The 12,455-nt window shown below is 45.1% G+C and overlaps 1 protein-coding gene across 1 annotated transcript in view; it reads right to left on the bottom strand.

The window, feature by feature from the left end:
* Positions 1-12,455, bottom strand: part of DNAH10 (dynein axonemal heavy chain 10) — a 176,708-nt gene that overhangs the window by 162,576 nt on the left and 1,677 nt on the right. Inside the window, exons 2-5 of the mRNA XM_045366751.3 lie at positions 7,871-7,954; positions 3,882-3,982; positions 2,626-2,734; positions 1,290-1,405 (exon numbers count right to left, since the gene is read on the bottom strand). Coding sequence (XP_045222686.2) covers positions 1,290-1,405; positions 2,626-2,734; positions 3,882-3,982; positions 7,871-7,954 — 410 coding nt within the window. The remainder of the gene's footprint in view (positions 1-1,289; positions 1,406-2,625; positions 2,735-3,881; positions 3,983-7,870; positions 7,955-12,455) is intronic.

Raw genomic sequence — 12,455 nt, 5'->3', positions numbered from 1 at the left:
CCACTGTTCTCATGATAGTGAGTGAGTTCTCATGAGATCTGATGGTTTTATAAGGGGCTTTTCCCTCTTTGCTCAACACTTCTCCTTCCTGTCATCATGTGAAGAAGGATGTGTTTGCTTCCCCTTCCACCATGATTTTAAGTTTCCTGAGGCCTACACAGCCATGCAGAACTGTGACTCAATTTAACCTCTTTCCTTTATAAATTATGGGTTGTTCTTTATAGCAGCATGAAAATGGACTAATACAGCCCTCCACCTGGGCTCTTCCATGGCTTTCTATTTGGTTTTTCCTTCCCCTCCACCCCAGCAATATGTTTTCCCACAATAGCCGGAGGTAAAATGCAAAACAGATCCTGTTGTTCCCCTGCTTAAACCTGCCTTCATTTCCAGCCCTCCCTCCAGCCACACTGGCCGTCCTCCTGCTACTGAGCCAAGCAGAGGCTGCTCCTACCTCAGGGCCTTTGCACCTGCTGTTCTCTCTGCCCAGCATGCTCTTCCTCCACATCCTATCGTGTCTGATGCCTTGGCCTCATTTGGGTCTCAGTTCAATATCACCTCCTCCTTCCTTCCCTAGTGCATTTCCCTAATAACTTATCATTCATGAAAAAGGCCTGCTGATGAGTTTTTCATTTTTTTGGTCTATAAAGCTCAGGCCAAGCATGGTGGCTCATGCCTATAATCACAGCACTTTGGGAGGCCAAGGCGGGCAGATTGCTTGAGCCCAGGAGTTGGAGACCAGCCTGGACAACATGGTGAGACCCTGTCTCTACAAAAAGTACAAAAATGAGCCAGGCATGGTAGTGTATGCCTATAATCCCAGCCACTCAGGAGGCTGAGGCAGAAGGATCGCTTGAGAGTTTGAGGCTGCAGTGAGCCGTGATCGTGCCACTGCACTCCAGACTAGATGGCAGAGAGACCCTGTCTCAAAAAATAATAAAAATAAAAAAGAAAGCTTAGACATCACATCCTCAGCAAGACCATTCCTCACCATGCCCTCTGCACACACATGCAGTGTGCATGGCCCATTTCTGTCTCGTATCAGGGTTTATTTTCCTCATGCCACTTGTCAGCGCCTGGTATTTTCTCATAGATGTGCTGGTGTGCCATGTCTTTCCCCTACATAAGCTCCTAGAGAGCAGGGCCATTGACTGTCCTGTCCACTGCTTGACCCTCAGTGTCCATAACAGCACCTGAGACAAAAGGGCTGCCCACTACTTATTTGTGGAATAAAAAAACCACATGACCTCAACTTCAGAAATACTAGAATTTCTTCCTTTCTCCATGTTTACCTGACACATAATATCCTTCAGAAAATGGAGCACATTAGCATTTATAATTCCATACTCCAGTGTTTCCGGCATAATTTCCATAGCTTCCTTCATGTCGGTAGCTTCGGAGATTGCGTCTAAATAAAAACAGGTGTAGAATGTAAGGTCAGTGGGAGAGAGAGCAGCCAACAGTTAACATTTCTAAGAGAACAGGAATCTTCTCCTTCTTCCCAAGTTGCTATAAGGAATGTTCTGGTTACAGTTTCAGAATATCCCCTATTTGTGTTTAAACAAATCTGAGGGCCCATGAGAAGCTGAAATGGATACCGATGCACTGTGGTTCACGGATTAGTACGAACAGCACACAAGAGTTGCACATATTCACTGATCTGGTTGGAGTATCTAACACTGGCCAAAACCAGAAATTATTTGGGTTGTCTAGAAATGTTGGCTGGATTCCTTGCTGCTATGGACTGAATGACCCCAAAATCCACATGATGAAGCTTAAATCCCCAAGGTGAAGGTATTAGAAGGTGGGGCCTTTGGTAAGTGACTAGGTCATGAGGGTGGAGTCTCACGATGGGATTGGTGTCCCTATGGGAAGAGACAGGAGAGCTTGCTTTCTCTCTCTCTCGACTCTCCACCATAGGAGGATAGAAGGCGCCATCTGTGAACCAGGAAGTGGCGCTCGCCAGACGCCAGATCCGCCAGCACCTTGATTTGGACTTCCCAGCCTCCAGAGCTGTGAGAAATAGATGTTTGTTGGCGAAGCCCCCCAGCCTATGGAAATTTGTCACAATCATCCAAACTGGCTTGGGCACTAGCTTCGCCTGTCTTCACTCCCCAGCAAGTCTTTCTCAATTCATTGCCAAAGCATCTTTTGAGTCATGGGTTGTTTGAAAAGACCTACTTGGTAACATCTACCCTTCCAACAAACAAGGTTTTATTTGATATGTATTTACTCTACCTGACCAAAAATCAATCACCATGGTAAACATTTTAAAGGTTACTTTAAAAGGTAAACATTTTAAAGACTGTTCCCTTGATCTAACTGGGAAACAAAACACACACAACAAATATACCCATTGAAGTCGTTATTTCACAAGTTTCAGTCTTCACACCTTCTCCAAATATGTGCAGACATGCACTATCATTGGTTGAATACATTTCTTTATATCTAACACTTCTTTACTGGAAATTAGCTTTGAGAAGACTACATAAGAACCCAGTATGGAAAAGAAAGAGAGCTTGGCATAAGTGAAAGATAACCACAAAAAGACAAACAGAAAGAGTGAACAAGTGCATGCACAACCACACCCCCTCAACACACATACGCACACACGTGCCAGAAATGTACCTTTGGTATTTCTGAGAAAAAACACCACGTTTTGGTCCAGGAACTCCGTGGGAAGAGGGGCACAGAGCATGTGGAGATGCATTTTTTCCACGATGTGCTTCACAATTCTCTGAAACATGAGGAACAAAAAACATTCATTCTTGTGATACATCCATGCACCTAAAGAACCTAATATCAAGTACACCTAAGCTCTCCTCTCAACACAATGGCTGGTCTCATGTTCTGACAATGCAGCCACAGCCACACAGTGGGTACCAGCTAAGCACAGGAGCTAAACTCACCTAGACTCTGAGCTCTCAGCCTGACTCCTCTATTGACCAACCCGCGCAGCAACACCTAAACAAACCGACCTGGCAAAGGTCCAGATGGAGCTTGAATTTTGTTTTGCAGATGGGACATATTTATGAAGCAATGAAGCATGATTTTGGTAAGCACAGACCAGGTTGAATGCTTACGTCCTAGCCTTAAACTCCAACCTTGGAGTTTTTACAGAACAAGGTTCATTTAGCAGGCCTGTGTTGTCCAAACCCCACAGATGCCAAATGTCTTCAGAACTGGCCTTTGGCTCTTGGGGTGACAACTTCCAAGCTTTTGGAATATCCTGCCTAATATGGGAGTCTTTGTGTACCTACAGCCTTGGGCCATGCCTGAAGGTGTATGCGAACAATATGATTTTGGTGAATGCCTGTTTTTGTTTGCTGGGGCCCCAGTCATACAGCATCAGTTCAACCTCTAGGGTGGTGGTGAGGGCTGGAGATGAAGGGGAGCTGAGTAACTAAGGTCAGCCACGTGGATGCTCCATGACTGTGTGACTGATCCCCAGTAAAAACTCCAGACACCAAGGCTCAGGTGAGCCTCTCTAGTTGGCAATGCTTCATGCATGTTGTCACTCACAGCTACCAGGAGAATTAAGTGCAGTCCATGAAACTCTACTGGGAGGGAACATATGGAAGCTTGTTCCTGTTTTCCTCTGGTCTCTGTCCTGTGTACCTTTTTCTCTCTCTTTTTTTTTTTTTTTTACTGATTCTAATTTGCATCCTTTCCCTGTAATAAACTATAACTATGAATATAACAGATTTTCTGAGTCCTGTGAGTCCTTCTAGCCAATCACTGAATCTGAGGGTGGCCTTGGGATCCTATAATCTCCATTCCAACATGATAAATCCCTTGGATGGGGCTATGTCAGTTACCCTGAATTTTAGAGGGCGTTAGGGGTACTCATTACCCCTCCAACAAGGACAAAGAGCCATGCTTACTTTGGAAGGGAGATTTTCTGAAATCTCTTTGTGCATTTCTTCATCCTCTACGTCGATTAGAGGTTGACCTAGAGATTCGGTTCTCAGTGACACATGCTTAGCTGCAAAAACATCAATCAAAGTGTAAGAGAAAATCATCCGAAAATTAGGTTTCCTACCATCAAGGGCAGCCCTGCATTTCGTGCACCAGTGCATTTCATTCAAAAGGCAAGTTATCAAACAGCTGTGCATACCTTCTGCTCCAATCAGTCCGATTGTGGCCTTGACTCGCATTGTAATTGACAAGAATTGTGTTTTGTTTTTGACAGGGTGTCCATCAGAAATTTAACATGTTTGTGTCTGCGTTTGCTCAGGTACAGTGTCCACCCTGTGACCCTGTGACTTCTCTGAGGTTTTTTACTTAAAAGGGAATTTATCATAAAGATAAGAATTACAGGCCAGGCTAAGTGGCTCACACCTATAATCCCAGCGCTTTGGGAAGCTGCAGTGGGTGGATCACTTGATGTCAGGAGTTCGAGACCAGCCTGGCCAACATGGCAACACCCTGTCTCTACTAAAAATACAAAATTTAGCTGGGCATGGTGGTGCGTGCCTGTAATCCCAGCTACTCGGGAGGCTGAGGTGAGAGAATCACTTCAGGCCAGCAGGTAGAGGTTGCAGTGAGCCAAGATTGTGCCACTGCAGCTTGGGTGGCCGAGCAAGACTCCATCTCAAAACAAGAAAAAGAAGAATTACTGCTAGCACGTTAGCATTTACTCCTTTCTCACTATGAGATGCAAAACTTGTGAGGGACGAGAAGAAAAACAGTCTAAATGAAATGACGCATCTGTCTCAAGTCCACTTGGATTGATGCAGATTCAGAAACCTCAGCAGACACCAAGTCTCAGCCCTCAGAACCTCCAACAGGCCCGATGATTAGAGAAAGGAGCTTTCCCTGGGAGCTTTCCCTCACTCTCACTTTGAAAGGCACTGTGCAAAGTCACTGCGGCTTTGGCATCAACTCAGTGTCAGGGGCTGAATCCTCTCTGCCGTTAGTTTTCTCATCCATAAAATGGGACAGTAACATCTACCAACCAGATTCTGGAGGACTGAATGACGGCACGCGTAAAGGCATCGGCCCCGTGGTTGGTAGGGGAATAGTCTATAGTCAGCAGTAGCAACATTATTAGAGAACTAGCAATAGACTACAGTAAAAAAAAAAAATCACACTTAGGAGCAGGTGCCATGCCATAAACAGCCTGTAGTTCATTGCTAATTCTCTAACAGCATTAGAGTGGTCGCTAATCTCTACAAAAAATCAAAATGTTATCCAGGCATGGTGGTGCACGCCTGTAGTGCCAGCTACAGGCTGGAAGATCATTTGAGGCCAGGAGTTTGAAACCAGCCTGGGCGATGTAGTGAAACCTCGTCTCTACAAAAAAAAAATTTTTGAGATGGATCTCACTATGTCACCCAGGCTGGAGTGCAGTGGTGTGATCTTGGCTCACTGCAACCTCCATCTCCCAAGTTCAAGTGATTCTCCTGCCTCAGCCTCCCAAGTAGCTGAGATTATAGGTATGTGCCACCACGCCTGGCTAATTTTTGTGTTTTTAGTAGAGACGGGTTTCATCATGTTGACCGGGCTACTCTCGAATTCCTGACCTCAAGTGATCCTTTGCCTTGGCCTCCCTAAGTCCTGGGATTATAGGCGTGAGCCACCATAACAGGCCAAAAAATTAAAGTTAAAAAAAACACTTAGCCAGGCGTGGTGGCACACATCTGTAGTCCCAGCTACTTGGAAGGCTGAGGCAGGAGGATCGCTTGAGCCCAAGAGTTCAAGGCTACAGGGTGCTATGATCACACCACAGCACTCCAGCCTGGGCAACAGAGCAAGGCCCCATCTTTAAAAAGGAAAATACACTTATGAATGTACTTAATGCCACCTAGAAATGGTAAAAAAAAAAAAAAAAAAAAAAAAAAAAAAAAAGGTAAGTTTTATGTTACATCCATTTTACCACCATAAAAAGAAAAGAAGAAAACATATAATAATGTTAATTTACTTTGTGGGAAAGGGCTTCCCCGACCTTCCCACCTAAACAGCCTCTTCCCACCCAAGCCTGTCCTCTTCCTGGATGTACTGGGCTCAGAAGCCGAGAGTGTGTTCCTAGGAGGCCTCAGCAGACACCGTTGTGGAATCCAGAACTGCCATCTGCCTTATCAAAACCCACTTTAAGCCGGGCACGGTGGCTCACGCCTGTAATCTCAGCACTTTGGGAGGCCAAGGCAGGTAGATCACCTGAGGTCATGAATTTGAGACCAGCCTGGCCAACATGATGAAACCCCATCTCTACTAAAAATACAAAAATTAGCCGGGCGTGGTGGTGGGTGCCTGTAGTCCCAGCTACTCGGGAGGCTGAGGCAGAAGAATTGCTCGAATCCAGCAGGCAGAGGTTGCAGTGAGCGGAGATCGCACCACTGCACTCCAGCCTAGGTGACAGAGCAAGACTTCATCTACAAAAAAAAACAAAAACCCACTTTAAACAAGCCTTATTCAGACTATCTTTTATTTCTAACTTGTAATTCCCTCTCCACAATCTTTGCTACTTGAGGGGATTACAATTTGGTTAAAAATAAATTCTTGGCCAAGAGCAGTGGCTCATGCCTGTAATCCCAACACTTTGGAAGGTTGAGGTGGGAGGATTGCTTGAGCCCAGGAGTTCGAGACCAGCCTGGCAACATAGCAAGACCCCATCTCTACAAAAAATCAAAATGTCATCAGGCTTGTTGGTGTACCTCTATAGTCCCAGCTCCTCAGGAGCCTGAGTCAGGATTGCTTGAGCCTAGAAGTTAGAGGCTGAAATGAGCTATGACTGTATCACTCCAGCCTGGGCAACAGAGTGAGGTCCTGTCTCAAAAATAAATAAATAAATGAAAAGTACCGTGCCTTGAAGAGTCTCCTAAGAAAATGGCATCTGCAGTTTGCGTAGTGGGAAGCCTACTCTACAAAACAAAGTACAAAGCATGTGTTTGCCGAGCTGGCTGAGATGCTGCCGGTACGAGTGTTTGTATGTTACATACTACATTCGGTTGAAGAGCGTCCCCCACAATGCATGTCCTCAAGATGTGACCTCATTTGGAAACAGGGTCTTTGCAGATGTAATTAGTAAAGACGAGGTGATATGGATTAGAGTGGGCCCAAAATCCAAGGTGACTGGTGCCTGTATAAGGAGAGAGGACGGCTGGGCACGGTGGCTCATGCCTGTAATCCCAGCACTTTGGGAGGCTGAGGAGGGCGGATCACCTGAGGTCCAGAGTTCAAGGCCAGCCTGGCCAAGATGGTGAAACCCCATCTTTACTAAAAATATAAAAATTAGCTGGGTGTGGTGGTGGGCACCTGTAGTCCCAGCTACTTGGGAGGCTGAGGCAGGAGAATCACTTGAACCCCGGAGGCGGAGGTTGCAGTGAGCTGAGATCGTGCCATCGCACTCCAGCTTGGGTGACAAGAACGAGACTCTGTCTCAAAAAAAAAAAAAAAAAAAAAAAAAAAAAAAAAAGAAGAAGAAGAAGAAGAAGGAGAGAGGACACACGGAGAAGAAAGACACAGAGGGGACAAGGCCATGTGATGATGGATGCAGAGACTGGAGTGATGATGCTGCAGGCTGAGGACACCTTGACCTCCAGACTGCTGTGAGGAAGCCAGGAAGGATCCTCCCCTTGGTCCCGCAGAGGGAGCGCAGCCCTGCCAGCACCTTGATTTTGGAGTTCCAGCCTCCAGAGCTGTGAGAATACATCTGTGTTTTTTTCAGCCACCCAGTCTGTGGTCACTTGTGACAGCAGCCATGGGAAACTACTACATGTGTTTATTCATGACCCAGCACTTCCTCTTTGTGCTTCATACCCCGCGAAAGTAAAAGCTGATTCTGGCGTGGCAGGCAGCACCCTACTGCCGCTGCCGAGAGGGGAGCGGCTTTTTCAGTTCCACCCTCCCATGACCCCTCCCAACTGCACACCTCGTCCTTTATCCACGGACTCCACTTTTTGAGAATAAATCTCTTCTTCCTCTTCTTCCTCTGCAGACAGGACAGGTATCTCATCTTTATGGCCACATAAATGGGAAGAAAATATAAAATGTAATTGTTCTCTGCACGAAACACCTGATATATTTGCTTTCTGTGGAGCCAAGGGGTTGGGATGTGGCCCACAGGAGACTCGTTAGGTTACAGCAGTATTCCTTACTGGAGCCAGCTTTCAGTGACAGCCAAGGAGGTTTGTGCAAATTCTGCCAAGAGACGAAGGATACAGAAATGATCAGAGTTACCACCAGCCCAGAAGAAATATAAACAACCAAGAAGCATAAGAAAGAGGCTCCTGGGTTCACCACACTCTGAATGCATTTAACACCCTAAACTGTACATTTCAAAATTGTTAAGATGTAAATTGCAGGTCATGTGTATGTTGCCACAATTTAAAAACTGAAGGAGGCCAGGCGCAGTGGCTCATGCCTGTAATCCCAGCACTTTGGGAGGCTGAGATAGGTGGATCACTTGAGATCGGGAGCTCGAGACCAGCCTGGTCAACATGGTGAAACCCCGTCTCTATTAAAAATACAAAAAAATTAGCTGGGTGTGGTGGCGCATGCCTGTTAATTCTAGCTACCCAGGAGGCTGAGGCAGGAGAATCACTTGAGCCCAAGAGGTGGAGGTTGCAGTGAGCCGAGATCGTGCTACTGCACTCCAGCCTGGGAGATAGAGTGAGGCTCTGTCTCAAAAAGAAAAGAAAAGAAAAGAAAAAACTGAAGGGAAAAAAAGAGATTCAACTACACTAACATTTACATAAATTAGAGTAAGGAAGTGCATCTACTTTTCTTCTATGGAATTGGCAAAAATCTAAAAAATGGCCAATATTGAATGTCGGGGAGGCTGTTGGGAAATAGGCGTCTCATCCACCACCACTGGCTGTGGACCAACAGGACCTACTCAAATTGTAAAAGACCATACTTGTTACAGATGCATTTCATTTTTATAAATCTATCCTCCAGAAATACACAAAGTATGTAAGGCTAGACGGACATTGTTCCATTGTTTGTAGAATGAATACTCTGAAAAGCTAAGTGTCTATTAATTATATAATGGATGAGTAGAATATGGTACATCTATGTATTTAAAATCTATCAAGTCAGGTAGAACTGTAGGTATTGACATGAAAAAATAACCAAGACATGTGGTGGAGGGAGAGGTCACAAAATAATATGTATATATAGTATGATATTTACAGTTTGGAACTCTATATATCCATATATTATCATTATAGAGAGAAATACAGATTGTAGATAGAACAAGGATAGACAGACATAGATGACAAGTAGGTAGGAAGGTAGGTAGGCTGATTAATTGATTTCAACAGCCCTGACCTTATGCCTAGACAGACAGAGATAGACAGATAGATGGCTAGATAGATAAATAGGTAGATAGATAGATGTACAGATAGAGATAGACATATAGGTAGGTAGATAAATTGGTAGATAATTGATAGATGGATAGATAGATGATAGGTAAATGATAGGTAGACAGATACACAGATAAATTGGTCAGTTGGTAGATGAGAGAGAGAGATGTATAGTAATTAGGTAGGTAGACAGGAGACAGAGAGAGAGATGTATAGGTAAGTAGGTAGACAGGATATAGATAGAGGTATAGATAGATGTATAGGTAGGTAGGTAGGTAGATAGCTAGATAGATAGATATATAGATAGAGACAGATGTATAGGTAGGTAGGTAGATAGGTAGGTAGAGAGATAGATGTATATATAGAGAGATAGATGTATAGGTACGTAGGTAGATAAATTCATAGATAATTGATGGATAGACAGATGATAGGTGAATGATAGGTAGATAGACACACAGATAAATGGTCAGTTGGTAGACAGATAACAGAGAGAAACAGATGTATAGGTAATTAGGTAGGTACACAGGAGAGAGAGAAATAGATGAATAGGTAGGTAGATAGGAGATAGATAGATGTATAGATACATGTACAGATAATTGGGTAGGTAGGCAGGAGAGAAATAGATGTATAGGTAGGTAGGTAGACAGGAGATAGATAGATGGATGTATAGATAGATGTATAATTAGGTAGGTAGGCAGGAGAGAAATAGATGTATAGGTAGGTAGGTAGACAGGAGATAGATAGATAGATAGATAGATAGATGTATAGATACATGTACAGATAACTAGGTAGGTAGGCAGGAGAGAAATAGATGAATAGATAGGTAGGTAGACAAGAGATAGATAGATAGATAGATAGATAGATAGATAGATGTATAGGAAGGTAGGAAGACAGATCAGTCGGTTGGTAGATGATTGATTGATTGATTGACTGATAATCTGACAAAAGAGTCAACCAGAAACATACCAGACTAATGATAGTGGTTACCCGGTAGGAATAGGAGCAGGACTGGGGCCTAAGGGATGGAGAAGGGTTGCTTTTTCTTTTTAGAGGTAATTCTATGTTCTGTGAATTTTTAAGAGAACATGTGTCTGGCAATATTTGTGAAGTTCGTTTAAATGTAAGGAAGTTACTAAATGATATGTACAGTATGATGCCATTTTGTTTTTTCCAGAAGGAACACAAGTACCTACTGGATCAGTATCTTGGGTATCCGCTGCCCGGAAGGACACCTCACCTTTCTTACCACCACCTGCCCCAGTATCTGTTTGTCTCCATTCCTATCATTTTTAACCAAGAGCAGAGAGAAATCTTGACCAAGGGAGGGGCAGAAAGAGGAGGAAAAAAAAAAGGGAAGAAGGGACACACTGGGCTCTCTGCAGGTCCTCTGAACGGACTAGAACCACCAGTCCCCCAAAAATAATCTAGGGAAACCGTTCAAGGGTTTCATATGAGCCTGCAGGTTTAACAAGCAGAGAGTGCGTGACAGTGTGTGGAGCTGGGGATGAGGTCTCTTCTCCCCACCTGGCCAGAACCCCCAACACCTGACGCCATCTGGCACCTCCAGAATCTGCAGCTTTGAGAGTTTCCAGAGACAGCATCTTCGGCAAGGAATCCATCAGCTTTTCACCATGAGGTGACAGTGGAGAAGAGATGGGAATGGAAGGGAAGAGCAGGGACAGAGCCCAGAAACGGGTCAGGGAGCAGGGGTAGGAGAGTTCTGAGCTCCCTTTGGAGGGTCCAGGAATTAACCAGGGGGACCCTCTGAGGTGAGACTGAACTCTGCTTCCACACAGGATGACATTTGAGCTAAACACGTGCTAGTGAACACAGCAGACAACAGCCACCCCACCGTTAACAGAGGCCCTTGGAGAGCTTCTGCAAGAAATCCAAGTCACATCCATTGTTTTAGGGTCTTGTTGTAAATTTTTTTTTTTTTTTTTTGAGACAGAGTCTCGCTCTGTGGCCCAGGCTGGAATGCAGTGGCACAATCTCGGCTCACTGCAAGCTCTGCCTCCTGGGTTCAGGCTGTTCTCCTGCCTCAGCCTCCCGAGTAGCTGGGACTACAGGCACCCACTGCCACGCCCGGCTAATTTTTTGTATTTTTAGTAGAGACGGGGTTTCACCGTGTTAGCCAGGATGATCCCAATCTCCTGACCTCGTGATCCGCCCACCTCGGCCTCCCAAAGTGCTGGGATTACAGGTGTGAGCCACCGCGCCCGGCCAATTTTTTTTAAATGTATATGAAACCCAAGTTCCTGCAATGGTGGTACATGTTAAATGATCAATCCTGCGAGTGTGTTTTTGGCTTCCGTAATTTCACTTGGTGCCAATGGAAGTGCCTACATCCGAGGTCCAGTTATAATCCAATGTCCAGGTCCAAAGGTCTGCCAGGGAGAAAAAAATAATAGGCTAGAAGGTTAAGTTCCAAAAAGTGATCACATGGTCCTCTCTCCAGATGGCACTAGGGATTTGTTATTGTTGTTTATTTATGGTTTTGGATTTATGATGAAGACGTTTTATTTTGTGCAAGCAAATAATGAATATTTAAAATAAATGAAGATGGCCAAGCGTGATGGTTCACACCTCCCAGCACTTTGGGAGGCCGAAGTGGGCAGCTCACCTTAGGTCAGGAGTTCGAGACCAGCCCGGCCAACATGGTGAAACCCTGTCTCTACTAAAAAGACAAAAATTAGCCGGGTATGGTGGTGGGTACCTGTAGTCCTAGCTACTTGGGAGGCTGAGGCAGGAGAACTGCTTGAACCAGGGAGGTGGAGGTTGCAGTGAGCCAATATTGTACCACTGCACTCCAGCCTTGGCCACAGAGCTAGACTCTGTCTCAAAAAAAAAAAAAAAAGGGGGGGCCGGGTGCCAGGTGGCTCACACCTGGAATCTCAGCACTTTGGGAGGCCGAGGCGGGAGGATCACTTGACCTCAGTAGTTCCAGACCACCCTGGGCAACATGGTGAAACCTGTCTCTACCAAAAATATAAAAATTAGCCAGGCATGGTGACGCATACCTGTAGTCCCAGCTACTCAGGAGGCTGAGGTGGGAGAATTACTTGAGCCCTGGAGGCAGAGGTTGCAGTGAGCCAAGATCGCACCTCTGCACTCCAGCCTGGGTGACAGAGTGAGACCCTATCTAAAAAA

This window comes from Macaca fascicularis, chromosome 11 (genome assembly GCF_037993035.2).
Source record: "Macaca fascicularis isolate 582-1 chromosome 11, T2T-MFA8v1.1".
In the NCBI taxonomy this organism is placed as follows: Eukaryota; Metazoa; Chordata; class Mammalia; order Primates; family Cercopithecidae; genus Macaca; species Macaca fascicularis.
This window is presented reverse-complemented; position numbering and strand designations above follow the sequence as displayed.